This window comes from Neovison vison, chromosome 3, assembly GCF_020171115.1.
Source record: "Neovison vison isolate M4711 chromosome 3, ASM_NN_V1, whole genome shotgun sequence".
NCBI classification, from domain to species: domain Eukaryota; kingdom Metazoa; phylum Chordata; class Mammalia; order Carnivora; family Mustelidae; genus Neogale; species Neogale vison.
Window position 1 is genome coordinate 105731147 of NC_058093.1, and position 22001 is coordinate 105753147.

General features: G+C 42.5%; 1 protein-coding gene across 26 annotated transcripts in view; it reads right to left on the minus strand.

The window, feature by feature from the left end:
• CLASP1 (cytoplasmic linker associated protein 1) overlaps window positions 1-22001 on the minus strand; it is a 269463-nt gene that overhangs the window by 93598 nt on the left and 153864 nt on the right. For 11 of the 26 annotated variants that reach the window (XM_044242647.1, XM_044242645.1, XM_044242644.1 and 8 more), the window contains 6 exons: window positions 18178-18237; window positions 10319-10396; window positions 8628-8795; window positions 7937-7986; window positions 6935-7105; window positions 5092-5139 (listed from right to left, as the gene is read on the minus strand). In XM_044242647.1, coding sequence (XP_044098582.1) covers window positions 5092-5139; window positions 6935-7105; window positions 7937-7986; window positions 8628-8795; window positions 10319-10396; window positions 18178-18237 — 575 coding nt within the window. Of the gene's footprint in view, window positions 1-4586; window positions 4611-5091; window positions 5140-6934; window positions 7106-7936; window positions 7987-8627; window positions 8796-10318; window positions 10397-18177; window positions 18238-22001 lie in introns of all 26 variants that reach the window. The other 15 variants (XM_044242650.1, XM_044242649.1, XM_044242648.1 and 12 more) reach the window with 2 other exon arrangements.

Genomic DNA, 22001 nt, shown 5'->3' on the forward strand with positions numbered 1-22001 from the left:
ATCATTTCAGACATTCAGACAAAAATCTCGGGCTGCAAACCAGATTTCCCCCCTCTTGCTAGGGTTCCAGTTTCTGCTTAGGTCTGGAGATGTATAGGTTCATGGCTTTTATCCCAGATCAGTGATGTGTTCTCAATGAGGAGGGTGGTCAGTCAGACTACTGAATTCTACATATTGCTAAAAATGCAAACTTATTTCTTTTAAGCATTTAACTGTAATAATTTCCTATTACATAAAAGACGCTGAAGTCTTGAAGGATTAAATGCATTTGTATTCTTTTCCTCTGCTGTTCTCACTCATTATAGATGTAATCACCAATTATGAGCTCACATTTGACATGTTTTAATCTGTGGGAATCCTGAGGAACCAGATTTGAGTGCCTTCCTTTACAGAAGTTCACTGCTCCTGTCCAGCACGCTTGGGGGCTATAAGCCCAGACCACTTTAATTCACCAGGCTGGGGTTTCCCAGACACCACAGATAACGAGAACTAAAACCACAGTTCAGTGAGAAGAGAGCTCAGTTACAAATGAGGCGAGATTGGTTTTTTCCCCTCTGGCTAGGACAAAGTTAAGAGATACCATGTCAACCTGAAGATAAAGAGCTTTTGTTCCTAGTCTACCCTTTCATGGATCTATAGCAGTTAGACAATGCCAGCTCAATGCCAACCTTACCTCTGACCTGGGGGAAACACAACGGCTTCTTTCTTCTCTGCCACAGGGACTCACATGAGTCACTAAGACCTCAGGGCACCCTTAAAATCAATTTTGGGGATTTAAAAGGGTCTCTGTTGTGTTGTAGTCAGATATAGCTTTCTTTTGTAAGGAGAGGGTTTATTAATTTGGTGAACTACTGTAAGTGCCATTATATGTTTTAAAGAAATGATATAAAATACTCCATGGTCTTTAAGAAAAACAAAATCTACTCAACAAATGCAACAGAGTAAAAATATACTTCAGTTCTATATTATGACCTGTTACTAACATTCCTATTCACTCATATTATGTCACGACAGAGATAGAAAGTAGACATGACAGAAAAAAAAGGTATATAAGAGAAATAGAAATATGAGGTATTAGAGAACTAACCAACAGGAAAAAAATAATTCTGGAGATGGAAAAGCAACAAACACATCCATCCAAAGAAAAGCAGACCCAGAAGAAAACAAAGAGCCGAAAGAGAACAGCCTTTGACTTTCACGGAATGAAGACAGAACATCCATATTGAGTAGCTTTTTAAAAGAGCTCCTGAAGAATTTCTCTCAACCACACCACCATTCTTCTAGAAGAGCCCTCAAAATAGGAAAGGAAACCTGTGCACCCAGTTTAACTTGTAGGTCTGGTTTTCCTACATTCAATCTAAGGCAATTTTTTAAAAAAATCACTTATCAGACAGCCTCATGTCACTAGGGTTTCTGTCCCCTTATGTTACGGAATTTCAGGCAATTCTCAATTTAGAGGTTATAAAGATTAAATGGTCTTGTATGTAAATCTCCATTCATCACACTGGAGCCTTTTAGCATACGTATCTGCTTTTCAAATTCATGGCTTCAGGGCACAAATAAACCAACCTCTACTCATAGGTGGCAATTTTGATAAAACCAAAATCTAAGCAGTCAAACCCTTACAAATTCTGTTACCTACAAGTATCATTCCCCCAAAGGAAATTTTCCTCATTTTTTTAAAGATTAAACTAAAAGAACCTTAATACTCTTTTACTCCAACAGACACCTATTTTTTTTTCACTGTGTAAGAAAAAGTCAGTCATTTAAAATTCAGAGCTCTTGGATAAATATGTAGCAATACCAAATGTTTTATGTACCAGTAAAAGTGAACTAAAATCTAAGTTCCTTCCCCTGAAGAGCAGACAAGGCTATATGGTTATCTTGATTTTGTAATCTCAAAACCATCTTTGACTTAATAATGTATGATCATCTATGCTCTGATGTGATCAGTAGGTCATCAGCTCCCATGGGTCACTCAAGCCCAGTAACCCTTCATTTAAAATTATGTGTTCCAGGAAAAAATATGAATAGGGCATTTCCTAAACCATACTAACTAAAAATCTTGAGTATTAGATGGGACTCAAAGCCGAAGCATCCCATCACAGACTTTCCACGAGCAGCAGAACCAACAACATAAATGCGTCCTTCTAAATCCCCCCAAATTACACAAAGATAACCTGGAAATAAACTTTCATCCACAAGATGAGTTTCTATGGGTTCTTCACAAAAAAGTATTTTCTGACTAGTTGTAAATGTAAACAAGGCTATTTGTTGGGTATGATAAAGAAACTCCCACAGGAGATGTATTTGCTCCATACCTCCACTAATGAAGTGGCCAGAATTCAAATATGAATTTTGAATTTAGAGCATCCAACGACTGATTCCCAGTCATATCTCTGTCTCCTACTAATGAAAGCACCTGTCTCTTCTGGTCTCAGGAAGTAGACAGGAAAATGCTTCCCAAGCTTATTACTATTAACAAATTTTAAAAAGGCCCGTAAGGATTCCAAAACTTCAGACAGGAAACTCAGGACCACATGGTATTTACTCTTTCCTGAGAGTCATGATGTTTCATGCCTTTTTCTAAGACCCGTGTGTGGATTTCCAAGCAGGGCTAGGTTTCACTGCCTCACAGCCAGAGTGCTAGGTGTGCTGGAGCAGGCAGTCCCCCGCACTCTGACCCTTCCCTCTCGTGGGCACCGAGGGCGGAAGGCCTGATGTCCCGCCCCTGACAGCCTGCGTGAACCTGGACGCAGGGAACACGGCTCACCAGCTCCCCTCACTATCTTCCATGGGATTCTGAACCTGATACAACGAAGGGGCCCCATCTCATTCTCCCACCTTCCCTATGGCAAAAACCAGAAAGACACGCCTCGTCCTTGGTCTCTGGCACAGTAACTGGGTAGGCAATCTTCTGACCTTGCTCTGCACTGGTAAGAAAAAAACTGATAAAAAGAAAGAAAGGTGAAAAATTCCCAGCGCTGGGGAAAACAGCAGGCTGATTTCAACTCTGTCACATAAGCGTATAAAATACAAACATCTGGAAAAAAAAAACAATCTCCCTCGGACCGTCCTCCCATTCCATCTACATTCCAGAATTCCACACTTCACTCCTCTTTCATCTAGGTTGAAGAAATAACGTAGGATCATTTCTTTGGGAAGGAGAAATGTACAATTACTCGTTATGGGCTAAAAAATGCAGGAAGTCACACTCAGCCCCAAGAGTCTGCTACTCTCATGAAGGAGGTCCTCATCGTGACAGGCTTCTTGTCCATTTTTCATTTGGGAACTTTTCACTTCTCACACTTGTCCACCCCGAAGAATCACCCTGCAGGGCTTACTGAAAATTCAGATTCTATTGTTCCTTCCAAACTTAATCAGGACTTCAGGAGGAAGGACCCAGGACTCTGTTCCTTTAGCAAGCTGCAAGTAATTCTTGTGATGAGGTTCAGTTCGAAGAACACAGACCTTGAGGTTATGCTCATCCTTTAAAAAAACTCCATTCCTAACTTTTCCTTAAGGAGGTACCCTGAGGAAGTAGTATATCGATTAAAAGTATCATGAACTACACGTATAAAGATAGCACCACTCCACTTTGCAGGCTACCTTTTTAGAACAGCTAAATAATGTATGAAAGTAAACAAGCAGCTTCTAATTGTTAAATCATTACGGTGCGGGTTTGTGGGTCTAAGCCACTGAAGCAGATGAGGTTCCTCTAAATTTGTTACTTGAGGCATTATCTTGCTTTCCAGCCAGACTGTGCAAAGGGATGGTCTCGTCTCGTCTAGCATGTGCTAATGAAAGACCTGTACAAACTGATATGATTAGGTCTAAAAGTCAAAAGAGAATGTAAAATCAGGAAAAATTTCTGGAGAATGGCATAAAAAGAAACCACAGTGGATCTGGAGGCGTGTTTTTCTTTCTCCATGCTAGATCCTGTGTATAGCGCCGAACACAGCACATGGAATGCATTTAATACACAGCTGGCGAGCAGAAGAACAAGTGTCGATGGATGAATGGGGTATGTGTCAGGGACACAAATAAAAATGACATCGCATAATTCAGTAGCATCTTTAGGGAAGAGAAAAGCATTGTTTAAAATTTCTGTAAATTACCTGAAACCGTTACCAGCCTTTCACCTAAATAATGACACTGAATTTATTTTCAAAACAGGAAAGGCAAATCCTGAGAGGCCCACAGAAGTACAAAAGTAGAGAGAAAGAAAAAGCGTTACAAAGGGAATGCTTGGGGAGTAACAAAATCTGAGACGAGCAGCCCACGGGACGGCAGCACACAAAGTCTTGGCGATGCTCCTGGCCGGGGTGGGCTGGGCGCCGGAAACCACATATAGCACACGTTGAGTGACAAAATCACCAGAACCATGACAGAACAAGGGAGGAAAGGAGAACTCAGGTCGAGGAAAGGCAAAGAGCCGGGGAAACAGAATGAAGAAGAGTAGGGGGAACGTGCAACGTGTCATGCAGGGACCTCGGTGAGGACGAGTGGGCACCAGGCAACACTCAGTGAGCACAGAGGACGGGTAAAGGCGAGACACACCTCAATCACAGAAACAAACCGCTTACCCTCCGCTTTAGTGGAAGTACCGTCTTTAAGCAAATTAAAAAACAAGGGAAGGGATAACAGGGAACAGTTAGTAACAGTAAAAAAATTAAAAAGCAGAATGTTATTAGCTACTAAAAAAGCAAAAGTACAATTTAAAATAAAACTAAAAAAGAAACAAGTTCAACAGCAAAGCAGATTCTGAAGCGAATAAGTGTGCCTTGTATTAAAATCAGCTTTAGTATAATGTGGCTTTTGGCTTTTGGAAAACAAAACGAAACATGGCAACCCAGGGTAGCCCCTTGGTTGGTAAGGTGTTGATTTTCTGTTTTAGCCAACCCTCATCCTCTTCAGAGTTTCCTTCTCGTAGAACCAAGTACCAGCAGTGTGAAGGGGAGAAACCAAACACTAAAGTACTGAAGAGTCACCCAAAGAACAGAGGCGAGTAGGAAGCTGACAGAAGCTGGCTCTAGCAATGACGCCTATCCCAACTACACAGTGAGCAGCAGAAGCTGTACAGTGGGGTACCTGCGTCAAGGCCTACGGACTCCGTATCTTCCCTCACGTGTCTGGACTCTAGAAGTTCGGAAAAGGATTGTCAGCTTTGATGCTACACTTCTGTACAGATGTAACGTACCACCCCAAGTAGTAATCGTAACAATTCCTCAGTAGGATTATGTTAAATTTCTAGGGGTTTGGTTGTTTTGTGGTTCAAAACATGAGGCAAGCAGGGGGAGTCACACTCTTGGGAGAGAATGGACTATTCCAGTCTTGTGATATGAAGAGCTAATGCGGGGCTGAAAATTTATCCTCAGGGTTTTAAGAGGTCAATTCTGTATCATCAGGCCAAAAGACCTGAGTGCTGTTACAAGTACCGGGGGGAAGTCTACATGGTCCCTATTAAAATATCCCAAATACGCACAGAGAAACAAAGACTACTGAGTACTCTAAAAGATGGGTTTTACTCAAATTTTTAAGCGATGAAACAAATACTGATGACAAACACTCAAGGCAGATCACATGTATTGAAACACGGGGTACATACTCAGAACTGACCGAAAGCAAACAGAGCTACTCTACCCGGGAGAGAGTCATTCTGACTTCCCCCTTACTCCACGACTACCTACCAATCTAACGTCCTAACACTCCGGGGTGATGCCACAGTACTAAAATGCTAGAAAGCAAGAACACTCAGTGGGTTTTTTAATCAAAAGGTACCTGTGTCTGAGGTATCTCCCTCGAGAAAACAAGACTGACTTAACTGACTTGATGTTCCAGAACACAGGCCTTTCTCACTGTAATGGTCCTAGCACAATCTGGTTTTCTTTCACCTTACAGGAAAATAGTTTACAAAGGACTTTTATATCCATTCATTGATCCCTCGCATGTGTCTGAGCTGGGTGACTATTACCACAACTAATTAGGTGGAGAAACCAGCTTCAGAGACTGCAAGGCCCATTCAAGGCTACCAAGCTAATCAGTGGCAGGCCCGTAATCACCTCTCGGTGCTCTCTCACTCGGCTTCCATGCTCAGAACATTAGTTTCAGAAATGACTTCGGAACTGGTTTGTAAACCACATAAGTGATTCAATCTCAATTTTCCATGAAGCTTAAACTGTATGTATTCAATTTCCATAAAATGCAAAATAAAACCCATCCAGCAAAGTCCCCAGATTTTGGCTTGAATGATTTTGCTCTAACAAAAATAAAATATAACCAGTGATCAGGTGTTCAGTTGTCTGCGGAAAAAATGACATTCCATTCTGTCAGATATGAATTGTTTTAAAAATAGTTTTTTAAAAATCCTTTGGCCATTGTTAAAGTACTCTGTCCTCCCAAGGTGACACATGGAAGACCAACCCTGTTCTACGGAATCCACCACATTTCTCTAGAGGTGCCCCCTGCTGGGGTCCCTGCACCCCACACCTGTGCCACCCCAGTCGTATTCTTAAATTGGGATACACCTAACTACAACGGTCTTTGGTGACTCCCTCACTAAACCCTCTGACTCTCCCCCACCAATGGCACGAGGGGGTAAAAGCCAGTTTGGCAATATGGGAGGTGGCGCAGGTGCTGGCTGGGCTGCCATGAAGGGAGAAGTGAAGCTGAAGGATGTGACACACTGTGTGAGCCCACAGGTACTTACTCGTCACTAAAAGGGACGATGCTCCAGAGAAAGGGAACACTCAACAAAGGGTGGCTGGGAATCAGCAGTAAACACACAGAGCTACTTATACTTAAATATCAGCCCTGGAACAGTGAGAATCTCCTCAGTGATTGTGTTTTATAATTTGTTAAATAAATCTGAGCAGGGCTAACTGTAATCTCTAACAGCAGAGCTGCAGGAGGAAGGAGGTGGGAGTCTGGTTACCTAAGGATGCGTATGACCCGGGAGGCAAGGCCGCTGCAGAGCTGAAAGGCGTAGCGCCCGAGGCGGATGACACCTTGGACTTGGCACTGGCTGCTGCATTCACGTCAATATCACTTCGAGACCGCTGGAGGGACCCAGTCGTTGACACGGATTTGGTACTAACTGTAGAAGCTTGAGTGGTAAGGAAGGAAACATCAGTAAGGACTACACTAGAATTGTAAACATGCATTGTTAAAATTTGTTTTGCTCTTCTTAAGTTTTCTTCTTCTTTTTTCTTTTTTTTTTTAAAGTAAGCTCCGTGCCCAGCATGGAGCCCAACATAGGACTTGAATTCACATCCCTAAGATCAAGACCTGAGTTGAAATCAAGAGCTGGGATACTTAACTGAGTCAGAGTAAAGAAGTTAAGCTTCTTTAGCAAGTTTTAACAAAGGCTGGGGTGCATAAGCAATGACACACTGTTTCTCCTGGTCACTGAAGACAGTTCAGCCAGCGCTGAAGGAAATTAAGTGACTACAACCAACATACCCATTCCATTTGTTTTCTTGTAACCAAAGACTATAAACCCCAAAGCAACAGCCCCTCTTTTTGGTTAATATGAGGAATGAGGTAATGAAAAAGCACGCACATCTGGCCAGTCTCTCACCCTGCGGCCTAAGCAGGCACCCTGACTCCAATTACCCTCCTGCTCTCGGGGAACATTCTACTCTCCCACTTCTAACAGCCACCACACTGCTGCTGCTGCCGCTCGAGGTGTCACCAGCTGTCCTCACTCTCCTGTCCAGTGACCGGAACAAGTGGAAAGGTCCCAGGGCTGCATTTCTCCACATGTTCCTCACCGCTCTGGGCCGCAAGGGCAGTGGAGCTGTGCTGGGCACAGCCAGAGCACCGACAGCAGAAGGCTCTGCAAATCTGAAGGGCCCCTGTCAGTGGCGGAGCAGCCTCCGCTGCACAGAAACAGAGGCTGCCCCAAGATGGCCATCACCATGGCACTCAGTCTTACCTCTAGAGGTGGTGCTTCCAGTAGGACTTCTTTTGGCAGAGAGCGGTCGGCTGAAAATAAACGTACATGCATGTTAGTTATTATCAAATGTGCGCTTCCGCCGTGTTCACGCAAGTATAGTCGACAGCAGGAAACTACGGTAACGAAAGAATTATTTCAGAGTCTTCTGCATTTCTAGGGTAATTGGGACCACAATCTTATAAACCCCTGACGTCAGACGAAGCTTTAGCATTCTATTTCAGACTATCTTCCAAACATCTAGAGAGAAGTCCTAACTCAAGACAGAAGTTAGAAATCCAGAGTGAGGACGATAATACATTTACTCCCAGATTTCTAACACCCTCCCCCTTTCCAGACCCATCTCCAAGTGAACACTCATATTCTCCTAGAAGACCCTGTGAATAATTCACTTATTTCACTCCAAGCCTATCTTCTAGGGCTGCCTTATAAATTTAGCTCAACACTACTTACTGCTGAGACCGAGGCCGCCTTTTCCCTACCATTCTCCACAGCATCTTACCTAGAGCAGAGCCCATCTGAACAAGGGCTGGGGGGGGAGGGGGGGGACTAAAACAGGCACGTACACATTTAAAAAAACAAAAACAAAAACACACAGCTGGAATGTGTGTCATCTAGCAAATCCTTCCACACAAACTCTCCCACGAATGAAAAGGATGGCTAAAGTGCTTACTTCAGACTCTCCTGAGAGCTCGAGGATGAGCGGTCGGACTGCGGCAGAGACACGATGCTGTCGGAGTTCTTCAGGTGGGACTGCAGGGCCTTCTGGTAGGAGGACTCGAGGGTGTGGTACAGGTGCTCTGCTTCTCTGCTGAAGTGACTGTGAAAACCCCAGTAGCACCTAGGGGAGACACGCAGTGTGCCGCAGTCAGGATCGCACAGGGCTCCCACCAAGCTCCGTGGCCCCCCACGCAAGGTGGTCAAGGACTGCGCTCTGCGATTCAGCGCCCCTAGGAGCAGCACCAGGTGAGGGAGGGTGGACAAAGGCAGCCTGGGATGGACCCTGACCACATTATACTGGCTCCTCTGACATGGGGCAAGTTCCTGGGCTTCTCTGCATCTCATTCTCCCCTATAAAAAGGAAACTAAAGGGACTAACTTGCAAGACTGGGGAGCCTTCGGGACAGTGGAGCTAAAATGTCCAGGTTCACAATACGGACAGGGCTCATCCATGGCAGCTTTTATAAAAGTGATTTGACCCTCATCAATCAGAAGTATTTACAGGCGCCTCAGACAACATGCACAAGAGAGGCACAAAGATGTTCTGAGCTACTTGAAATTTATATTGCAGGCATGACGAGAGAACTAGAAAAAATTGGGAAGGGGAAGAATGCATATGAGGATATAAACAGCCTATGTATGTCACTGCCAACTCCATTCCTAAGAGTTGTGAGCAACTAACTACGTCACTCGTTTTGCAGGAACTAGCTGAGTTGAGACTGTGGTAAGCTCTTGAGTGTTTCGGTGAGGTCCTCCGAAAGCCTCAGAAATCAGGGGAATAGAATTTAATGGAGAGAGCAGTCCAAGAGCAACAGGGACCTGGTCAGAAGGTACCGCTGCCACTAAGTGAGACGTTAATATTCCAGGTGAGTGAGAAAAGAGGCTACCTGTGTCTGGTACAAGAGCTGGTCGTTATGAAAGCACAGACCACTCACAGCACTCCTCTACACACGGCCCAGGACGGCCTAAGTCTCAGCATCTGACTCCTGGCGTTTACAGTCACAGTGACAAAATTACTCCCGGGAGGCACGGAATGCATGGTCACTGCCTTGTGACCGGAGCGTGACCCGCCTGATGGCAGAAGTGCTTTGCGAATGGCCTGGCAACTGCAAGTCAGCGCTGCAGGAATGCGCTGCAGGAATCCCCAGCATCTCTTCAACCCGCCTGCCCCTCACCACCTGCACACCTTCCCCGGCAGCCACCTGAAACCTGCAAAGAGACCGTCAACAGGGGAAGGATCTCTGGGACTGCGATTTTTCCCAGGAAAGCAAAAGGTCTCTTTGGATTATGACCTGGCTCCTAACAGAGCCTCATGAGGAAGAAAATATGCTGAGTGCGCACACAAGTGCTTTTCTGATTCACATAATCATTTGTCATAAATTTAAAAATGAGCATGCTATTGCATCCCTCAGTCCTGTTTATATTCAGATACTATCGGTCAGTCTTTCAGGCCTGGGCACCTGAACCTTCTAAACAAAAATGCAGAGAAATAGCGTGACATGGCCTTTTGAGGTCATATTTCAAAGTCACCATCAATGAAACATATTCATGCAATTTAATGAGTTTTTAATAACACAATCTAAATAACACCTGAAACTTAAAAAGAGTGAATTTAAACACAAGTGGTGTACAGTTAACACTTACTTTCTGGCTTCTATCCTTGCTTCAGAATCCGCATCATGTATTCCCTTCTTTATTGTTTCGGCTAATACTGATATATGTCTAGACATTCAGAAGAGAAAGCAGTAACAATCATTAACACGTAGTTTTATGTGGATGAAAACAAGTGTGAGAACTTCAGACTGGCACTTGTGCCCAGTGAGTCAACCAACACGCAGCTGAGAAATCTGAGCTCCCTTCCCCGCCACTCTCCTAACTTCTACCTCTGTCCCAGGGTCTCCCTGCCCTCCACTAGCTGCCCCCACCTAAGTACCCCAAGTTTTTAAGATAATGGCTGAGTCTTCTTACTTCATACTTATTTAGCTCAACCTTTTAGCAACCCAAGGAACAAGGCTACAAGCCTCTACCTTTCCATGGCGGGGAGTAGTTTCTATGGAAATTATGAGGTAATAATCATCAGAATACTGCAGAGGCCACCTGCATCACATTTCTGTAACTAAACATAATGTTTTTTTCAAGTTCTGCTATGCAACATGAACAAATTTATAAAATCATGTGACAATTTTATAAATAGCTGTTCTCTTTAGTTTATGTTCTGCCCTGGCTGAGAGGAAGTTATTAAAGTGTCTCTTTGAATGTTTAACAGATTTTTAAGAAAAGAGAGAAGGCTGCAATGAGTTAGTCTCACAGAACAAAGAGTAAGTTACCATCTTATGGCCCGCTCAGTCTTTGCCTCATTCCTTCATTCAGTAACAGTTTAGTGTGTACCCGCTAAGAGGCAGATGTTGAGCGAGGAGGGGAATGGATAAATACACGAGGCTATGTGTTAGTTCTTAACACATGACTGTTCTAGTCATGTGTCCTCACATTAAACCCCCCTTCCATTTTCTACCTCTAAATTCCAAAATTATCACCAAATAAAGAGGATACAATAACCAAGAGATAAAAGAATGCATGACTATCTTGTAGATTCGAGGTATTTGCAGATGAAAATTTTACCTCCAGGAGGAACGGTTCTGTGTACTCTCTGCCCCCTGCAGTATGGAATGGGACTCCCAAAAGTACTTCATTAAAATGTCACTAATAAAATGATTAGTATGCTGTACAGTTTCTCAGAATATGTAACATTCAAAACTGGGTGGCAAACCACCATCATCTAGTTCTCCAATTTTAACTCACCAGGAATAACAGGCACCTCTAATTCGAAAGAACTAAAAATGGCAAAGAATGAATCTTTAAATTAAGAGACATCCTTCTTCAAGAATTCTGCCATAATCCTACCTTTTACCATGATGATGTGAAACGTACCAACACCAACCCAAATAAAGAGAAAACTGCTGACTTTCTGATACCGGGAGATCAAAAAGAACTGTGAGATGAGTGAAACTCCTTTAAGGATCTAAGAGTTATACCTGGCCTGCCAAGAGCAGCTTGGAACATCTTCCTGGTTGGAATGGACGAATGTCGGGCGCCAGGATGAGAGTCGAGAATTAATTGTGGATGACTTCGGGGGAAGATGGCAGAGTAGGAGGCCCCTAAACTCATCTCTTCCCACAGATACAACTAGGTATCACCTGCATCAGTGTAAATGACCCAGAAACATCTGAAGATTAGCAGACCAGACTCTGCACACCTAAATGTAGAAAAGGTCACACTGAAGAAGGCAGGGAGCACAGAGATGGGGTTGGGAGCTAAACAAGCCCACAAACTTTCTATAGGAGAGAGAAATACTGGGGACACACGGAGGGGAGAGGATCAAACCTTCACACCAAGCACCCCAGGCATGGAGAACCCACATGAATACCAGAGGGGCATAATTTTGTGAGGTCTTAACAATCAGCAGGGCTTAACACTTTAAAACTTTAAAATCTGTAGGAGGGAAATAGGAAACTGAGTCCCCATGCTTAAAGAATACGACAAACAACCCCTTGGAGATACTGCAATAGAAGCAGCACTTGGAAAAACACCTGCGGTATACACAAGGGAGCTTTCTTTACTCACATCAGAGCATGAGCCAGAGGGGTGGAGATTCTGGGGAAACTTCACCAGGGACAAAGGAGCTGGTGGACACCATTTCCCTGCCCCACCCTCTGCCCAGACACATGAACACCTGTAGGAACAAGCTCCATGCCAACACTTTCCACCTAGCTTGCCTTCTCCTGTATGCCTGCCTTCTCCTGCGGACATAACCCCTCCGGCTAGGCCTTGGATCCAGGTTTCCGCCAGAGCAGACCCACGCAAAACTTGCTAACACTGCCTGCACTGTGGGTCCCTCTCCCCTCTAACAGATCCTTGGCCGAAGCACATCCAAACCAGTGCCACAGGCTTGGCAAGGTATGAGCAGCCCTGGCAGGGATGGACTGGCCCCTCTGCAAAGTGACCCCTGACTTGGGGGTTGGGGGGAGATAACCACCCACCCAAGCCGGACTGTGGCCCCAGCAGCGGACTGTGGATCCAGACAGCAGCTCTAACTGTAGGCACCACCTACCAACGAAAGCTTCTCAGGGCATAGCAGAAAGAAAGTCCCAGCAGTCTGGTGCTACTGCATCTCTGGCAAATGCCTGATGTGAATGTGACTCAAGCCCAGGCCGGCCCAGACTGGCCCCCTAACAACATGGGTACCCAATGCTGCCCACAACAGGCAGAGCCACTGCGGATGACTAGACTGAATGAAAAAGTGGCTCAGCCACAACAGCAGGGCACATGCAACTCACATGGAGACCCCCCCCCCCCCGCAAGTGCCAGTTTGGGTGAACAGGGGACACCACCCTGCAGGGCACTACGGGACCTCTTCTTCTTAAGGCAGGAGGCAGAGCAGACTTTCCTAACACACAGAAACAGACACAGAATTAGACAAAGAAGAGGAACATTTCCCCAGTGTAAGAAAAGGAAAAAATCAGAGCAAGAGACCTAAGCAAAATGGAGATAAGTAATATGCTTGATAGAGAATTCGAAGGAATGATCATAAAGATACTCACTGGACTTTAAAAAAAGAGTGGAGGACCCCAGTAAGAACCTTAATAAAGAGACAGAAAACATTTAAAAAAGCCAATCAGAGATGAAGAACTCTATAACTAAATTAAAAATACCATAGATGGAATAAACAATAGACTAGAGAAGTAGAATGGATCAGCAACTGGAGGACAGAATAATGGGAAGCAATCAAACTGAAGAGGAGAAAGGAAAAAAAAATAACAAAAAATGAAAACAGACTTAGGGAATTCAGCAACACCATCAAGCACAGTAACACTTGCTGTATGTTATAAGTTATCCCAGGGGAGAAGGGAGAGAAAGGGGGGCAGAAAATTTACTTGAAGAATAGCTGAAAACTTCCCAAATCTGGGGAAGAAAAAAGAAATCCAGATCCAGGAGACATTGAGAGCTCCCAACAAAAACAACACAAGGAGGTCCATACCAAGACACAGTAATTAAAATAGCAAAACATAGTGATAAAGAGAGAATTTTAAAAGCAGTAAAAGAAAATAGTTACACAGAAGGGAAACTCCTTAAGGCTATCAGCTGATTTTTTTTTTAAGATTTTATTTATTTATTTGTCAGAGAGAGAGGGAGAGAGCACGAGCACAGGCAGACAGAGAGGCAGGCGGAGAGGCAGGGAGAGGCAGGCTCCCTGCCGAGCAAGGAGCCGGATGTGGGACTCGATCCCAGGACGCTGGGATCATGACCTGAGCCGAAGGCAGCTGCTTAACCAGCTGAGCCACCCAGGCGTCCCTATCAGCTGATTTTTCAGAAACTTTATGGCCAGAGGGGAGTAGCATGATGTATTCAAAGTGCTGGGCATGGGAGGGAACCCTTTAGCCAAGAATATTCTCTCTCCTCTTCTGAAAGATAGCCTTGCTGGATAAAGAGTTTTCCAGACAAATGAAAGTTAAAGAAATTCATAACCCCAAAACCAGCCCTATAAGAAATGTTAAAGTGGGCTCACTAAGTGGAAAGGAAAGGCCATAAGCAGAAGTAAGAAAAGGAGGAAGCATAAAAGCAGTAAAATTAAGTATAGCTATAAAAATCAGTCAAGGGATTCACAAGTTAAAAGGATATAAAGTATGACACCATATACCTAAAATGTGGAAAGAGATGAATAAAAAATGGGTTCAAACTTAAGCAACCATCAACTTTAGATGCCATATGCATAAAATGGCATATGTAAATTAAAAACCAGTAATACATATACAAAAAAGAGAGAGAGAGAGAGAGAAAGAAAACCAAGTATACCACTAAAGAAAGTCAGCAAACCATGAGAGAAGAAAGCTAGAATGGAAAGGAACAGATAAGAACCACATAAACAACTGTAAAACAAATAAGATGGCAGTAAGTACCTACCTATCAGTAACTACTCTGAATGTAAATGGACTGAGCCCTCCAATCCAACAACACAGGGTAACAGAATGGATAAAAACCAAGACCCATTTATATGCTGCCTACAGGAGACTCAGAGCTAAAGACACAACATACATATTGATAGTGAAGGGGCAGAAGAGCATCTACCATGCAAATGAAGTGAGAAGAAAGCCAGAACTGCAACACTTATAAAAGAGAAAATAGGACTTTCAAACAGTATACAATCTGGGGCACGTGGGTGGCTCAGTCGGTTAAGCATCTGACTCTTGGGTTTTGGTCAGGTCATGATCTCAGGGTTGTGGGATTGAGCCTCACATCAGACACTGTGCTGAGCATGAAACCTGCTTGCGATCCTCTCTCCCTCTCTCCCTGTACTCCCCCCCACTCACACTCTCTTTCTAAATAAATAATCTTTCAAAACAAAACAAAAGGCAGTATACAATCATAAAGGGACTAATCCAACAAGAAGATGTAACAACTATAAATGTTCAAGGACCCAAAATGGGAGCATCCCAATATATAAAACAGCTAATAAGAAACAAAGACAAGTAATCCATAGTAATATAATAACAAGGGACTTTAACAACCCATTTACATCAATGGATAGATCATCCAAAGAGAAAACCAACAAGGCAACAGTGACTTTTAATATCATATTGAACCAGATATCATATCTAACAGATATATTCAGAACATTCCATTCCAAAATAACAAAATCCACATTTTTTTTCAAGTGCATACACAACATTCTCCAGAATATACCACATATTAGGCCACAAAACAAGTCTCAATGAATTGAAAAAGATCAAACTCCTACTATGACTATGCATCTTTTCCAACCATAACATTATGAAATCAGAAATCAACCACAAGAAAAATTGGGAAAGACTGCAAATAAATGGAAGTTATATAATGTGCTCCTAAACAATGAGTGGGTCAAACACAAAATCAAAGAGGAAATAAAAAAAAAATACATGGAGACAAATGAAAATGAAAATACAACAGTCCAGAATCTTTGGGCTGCAGTAAAAGCTGGTCTAGGAGAGAAGTTTTTAGAATATAGGTCTACCTCAAGAAGCAAGAAAAAATAGGCAGAGGGAGAAAAAAAAAAAATAGGCAGAGGGAGAAAGAGACTCCCCACTGAAGCAGGACCCAGAACCCTGAGATCACAACCTGAGCCGAAGGCAGATGCTTAACCGACTGAGCCACCCAGGCGCCCCAAGAACAAATATTGTTAAAATGTCCACACTACCCAAAGCAATCTCTATGTTTAATGCAATCCCTATCAAAATATCAACACAGCATTTTTCATAGAACTAGAACAAATAATCTTAAAATTTGTATGGAACCACAAAATCCCCGAATAAGCAAAGTAATCTTGAAAAAGAACAACAAAACTAGAGGTATCACAATTCCAGATTTCGAGATACACTACATAAAGCTGTAATACTCAAAACAGTGTGGTACTGGCACAAAAATTATCACATAGATCAATGCACAATAAAGAGCCCCAAAATAATTCCATGATCATGTGTTCAATTAATCTTTGACAAAGGAGGCAAGAATACACAACAGGAAGAGACAGTCTCTTCAACAAATGGTGCTGGGAAAACTGGTCAGCTACATGCAAAAGAATGAAACTGGACCAATTCCTCACAGCATACACAAAAATAAACCCAAAACAGATTAAGGACTAGGGAATCTGGGTGACTTCGTCAGTTAAGCTCAGGTCATGATCTCAGGGTTGTGAGACAGAGCCCCATGTCAGACTTCACACTGAGCATGGAACCTGCTTAAGATTTTCTTTCTCATTCTCTCGCTCTCCCTATTCCTCTTCACCTCTCCCTCTCCCCTCTGTGTGTGCATGTCTCTCTCTCTCTCCCTCTTGAAAAAAAGAAAAACATCAAAAAAATGGATTAAGGACCTAAATAGGAGACCTGGAACCATAAAAATTCTAGAAGAGGACATAGGCAATAATTGTTGGCATTAGCTGTAACAATATATTTCTAGATGTCTCTTGAAGCAAGGTAAACAAAAGCAAAAATCAACTATTGGGTAATATCAAAATAAAAAGCTTCTGCATACAAAGGAAACTGTCAACAAAATCGAAAGACAATCTACCAAATGGGAGATGATATGTACAAGTGACATATTCAATAAAAGCTTAGTATTCAAAATATATAAAGAACTGCTACAGCTCAATACCCTCCCAAAAAAGAATAATCCAATTAAAAAATGGAGAGAAGATGTGAACAGATATTTCTCCAACACAGACTTTCAGATGGCCAAAAGACACATAAAAAGAAGCTCGCCTGGGTGGCTCAGTTGGTTAAGCAGCTGCCTTTGGCTCAGGTCATGGTCCCAGCGTCCTGGGATCGAGTCCCACATCGGGCTCCTTGCTCGGCAGGGAGCCTGCTTCTCTCTCTGCCTGCCTGTGCTCACTCTCTCTCCCTCTCTCTCTGACAAATAAATAAATAAAATCTTAAAAAAAAAAAAAAAAAAGAAGAAGCTCAACATCACTCATCAACAAGGAAATGAAAATTAAAACCACAATGAGATACCACTTTACACCTGTCAGAATGGCTAAAATCAAAAAACAAAAGAAACAACAGGTGGTAGCAAGGATGTGGAGAAATAGGAATGCTCATGCACCATTGGTGGGAATGTAAACTGTGCAGCCACTGCGTAAAACAATATGAAGGTTCCTCAAAACATTAAAAACAGAAATACCATACAGTCTAGTAATTCCACTACTGGATATTTACCCAAAAGCTATAGAAACACTAATTCAAATAGATACATACACCCCTATGTTTATTGCTGCATTATTTAGAATAATCAAATTACGGAAGCGATGAATGGATAAAGAAGATGTCGAATAGATACACAATGGAGTATTACTCAGCCATAAAAAACAAATGAAATCTTGCCATTTGCAACAACAGGGATGGAGCTAGAGAGTATTATGCTAAGTGAAATGTCAGTCACAGAAAGATAAATACCGTAATGATTTCACTCATACGTGGACTTTAAGAAACAAAGAAAATGGTCAACTAAAAAACAGACTCTTAACTACAGGGAACAAACTGATGGTTACTAAAGGGAAGGGGCATGGGGGGGATGGGTGAAACAGGTGAAAGGGATTAAGAATTCACTTACTGAGTGAATTAGTCAGATGAGTACTGACTAATGTACAGAATTACTAAATCACTATGCTTTACACCTAAAATAACATGGTAGGTTATCTATATTGGAGTTAAAAACTAATTTAAAGAAAAGATTAATTGCGGCTTTTAGCTGATGGTGTACATCTGTCCACATCTCTAGGCACACTAAAACTGCAATCAATGAAATTCACTAAACGTTTCTGCCAATATTATGAGCCTCACGAAGTAACAGATGTAGTCGTGCAAACAAATGCTTAGACTCCTTCCATTCTTATAAAAAGCAGGTTGGGCCATTTGTCAAGGCATTAAATCTCAAAATTCATTTCAGAGAGGAAATAAACCTGCAAATCAAATGCTTACCGTTCCAGTGAATGTGTCTGCCACTCTTGTAAAAGTAAATCTAAAAATTCAAAACAGCGCCTAAAAAGTGTAAAGGAAATATAGGTAACTCAGTCATTTTTATGTTAGTGAAAACAAAAGCTTTTTTTAAATTCCCACACTACTTTTTAGACCTGGTAAATTTCTTCTAATTATTAGGATTCAAAAAATGGAATATAAAGTTGGAATCAGCTTGACTAAAAACCCAAGCAAGTAAAAGTAATTAAGCAACTATGGTGATCAGAAAAGAAAAATTATATAGATTATTATATATATATATATATATATATATATATACATACACACAATTTTATATGTATTATATATATAATTATATAGATATAAGAGGATATAAAAACTCCCCTCAAATCAGAAACTGGAGCTTCGTGGCAACATTACTGAAAGGACCTATTGCTGTCCTTTGTTTTTATACTACCTCAAATAATATGTTAAAATAGGACATACATGAGCAAAAAAGATCAGCGCATATTATTACAGAACCAGGGAATTGGTCTTTGCACTAATTTCACAGAATGCCTTGTGCAAAAAAGGGGGGAAAAAAAAGTCCTGAAAAACAAAGTGCTTTCCAAATTTTCCCAAGAAGATCCTAGGTAGTGCTTAAAATAGATTTTTCTCTAACTACTCCTCTAATTCTCTCTTCAATCTTTCAACCTCCTTTCTTGTCAAGCCGTTTCACTTTTGTAATCTTTCTTGGCCTGATTTGTGCCGTGAAACAATTCTGGTCTCACCTCCTTTGGATTACATCACCACTTCGAGTTCTACCTCTTTATAACTTTCCAGAAGTCCAGGCTGTTTATCCTTGTGGCAGTAAATCTTCATAGTCTTAGAAACTTACTCAAGGAAACAAACCAGAGGGTAATTTTTCTCTAATGACCAGACTTGCATTCCCATGGTCCTCCCAATTCAAAACCTCATAATCCATATAATTAATTACTCAATAAATCTTTAATAAACCCTAACCCTACCCTAGATGGTACGGATAACAATGGGAACCAAGACATACACCATCAAGCAAGACACACAAGGAACGGTTCCCATGTGCCAGAAATACAAGGGGGCTCTTCTTAGAAACACACAGGAGAGCTATCCACCCCAGTCCTAGGACTGGCAACAGTGTGCACATGTGCCTGTGCGTTGAGTGTTGGTTGTGAAACAGACTTTCTCCAAGGAGAGACACTGACCCACACCCACACTCTCTCCTCTGTCATTCTCCCCACCCAGCCTCAACCGAGGCCGTGTTTATTCTACCTTCTTCCTCATGTCATTTCCTGGGCTGATTTTTGTCTTTTTTTCTTTTTTTAAGAAATATGTGTGCATTTGTTTATGTCTATCTATCTCTTAGTGAATAAAGCCATCTTCAGTGCTAATTCTGGTCTTAAATGTGTGCTAGCTTGTTCAAAAATATGCCCTGTAAGTTTGGTTTTATTTTCTACTTTTTAGACGAACATACAAAGAAGCAGTATCAATACTGGCATTGTTTAACACATCAATATTTAAACATATCAGGTTAGAACTTGTCTCTTTACCTACTCCTACTCATCATTCAAAATGCAACTCAGTTTTCAACTTGTCTATGAAGCATCGTAGGAATATATTAGCTGGTTTTAATCACTGCTCTCTGAGTTTCTAAATTCCCAATACAGGTATTATAATTCACTCTTACGTTGCTTTGCATGATTGTTTTTTAATCTCCCCATCTAAACGATCAACTTCTCAAAGGCAGAGAGACTGTGCAGTCCAGTTCTTACAAATTCTACAAAGCAGAGGTAGGTACTGGCTGAGTACATCAGAGCCAGAGCACTGCCTGGGTGCCACTGCCCTCTTTGGTTCTCTTTACCTCTCTGAAGGTACTTCTTCCAGCATCAAGATGCATGGTTCTGACCAATGCAGACCCTGAGTAATATAAGAAGAGCAATCTGAAAGGGACTCAGAAAGGGGAGAAGGGGGTGACATTTCTCTTGCCATAGTGAATGCAAGTTACCAGTCATTTAGCACCAGAAGCCAGAACTGTTAAATTCTGGGGACTGAATGGTGTTGCCCCAAAATTTGTATGTTGAAGCCCAACTGCCCAATAGGAGGGTATTTGGAGATGGGGCCTTCAGTAGGTAATTAGGTTCACATGAGGTCATGAAAATGGGGCTGTAATGATGGGGCTGGTGCCCCTCTAAGAAGAAACCCCTGAGAGCATGCTCTTTATGTCTCTATCTCTGCCCTGTGAAGACACAGTGAGAAGGCAGCCAACTGCAGATGACCCTCATTAGAATTCAACAATATTGAACTCAACCACACTGGTACCCTCATCTCAGACTTCCAGCCCCAGAACTGTGAGAAAATCCATTTCTGTTGTTTAAGCCACCCAGTGTGTGGTATTTTGTTATGGCAGCCAGAGCTGACTAATACACTAAACATCCTGTAACATTCTACAGGATGTAGAACAGAGGAACTCGGCCTAATACACTCTGAATTTCTCTTGGAAAACCTAAAACGATAGTGACAATAGCGGCAGCAGCAGCAAAATCTAATAATGAGTGTCACTTATTAAGGTCGCACAAAGTGTCAAACCCCACTATCCAATGACTGGGCCCACGGAACAGCTCTGCCTCTGTGGAAGTACTTTCATTCCAAGCAGGTCAGATTAGCCAGTGGGAAGAGGTAATGCTTCGGCTGCAGTCTGCCAGGTTCTGAAGTTCACTACTGTCCCTCTCCCCTGCTGAGCTCACACACTCATCTCAGGAAGCAGCAGTGAAAACTGGAGGTTACTCCAGGACCGCATTCCTCAGAGACATACAAGCAAGCCATTAGATATTAAGCTTTTTTTTTTTTCCAGTGAAAGGTACCAATTCCTTCCTTCCTAGTTTTATAAAGGTGGAGATTCCCCTTTCTCCTTCATGACTTCCACAGAGCTGTGAGTAAGATGGATGGAGGCCGCCTCAGGAGTAACAGGCATCCCTACCTGTGGAAACATGGCAGGACCTAGGGGACATGCCAGGAAAGGAGGGCAACGGTGGGCAGCAACTGTACGCTGTGCTCCAAGCTTAGAGTGAAGGGCTCTTTCACTGGGCTGGGATCAGACAACAAACTCCAGAAATGTGAACAGGAGGCTGCTGTCCAAGCAGCCATTAACTTACCCTTTATTACCTGATATGGTCGTGCTCGCTTCGGCAGCACATATATTACCTGATATGGTCCACCGAGCGGCTTCAACAATGTTCACCAATCCCCTTAAAATCTACACTAAACTATTCTGCATATTTACCTTTTCTTAGGAAGAGGGGGCACAGACTTTATAACAGACTCTCAAGAACTACAGATTCCAGTGAGCAGAGGTCTTACTCCTCGCCTGTGATCTAGGGATGCTCATCTGGACCAGGGAACAAAGACCTAGCTAGTTAACCAGGTGGTATCTCCTGGTACATGGTGTTGGGTCAGGATTCAGAACCCCAGAAATCACTGTTGGAAGCTGGAAATAACCTACATCACCTACTACCGACAGTAATATTAAATAGATGCCATTAATTTTTATAATGTTCTTTTTCTTGCATGCAGTTACTGCTTTCATTCAGAGAAGGGTACACCAATGATTTAGAGACTGAGAAAAAATGTACACCACCCCCTTCCATTAACTCACATACACACAGACACACATTCTTTGTCTCCCCGCCTTCTCTTGAGCACACACGCTCTCTCTCTCTCTCACACACACACAACACACACATATACACACGAATAACAGAGGCGGTCCAAATTTATCTTTCAGACTATTCAGATCATGATCCCTCAATCCA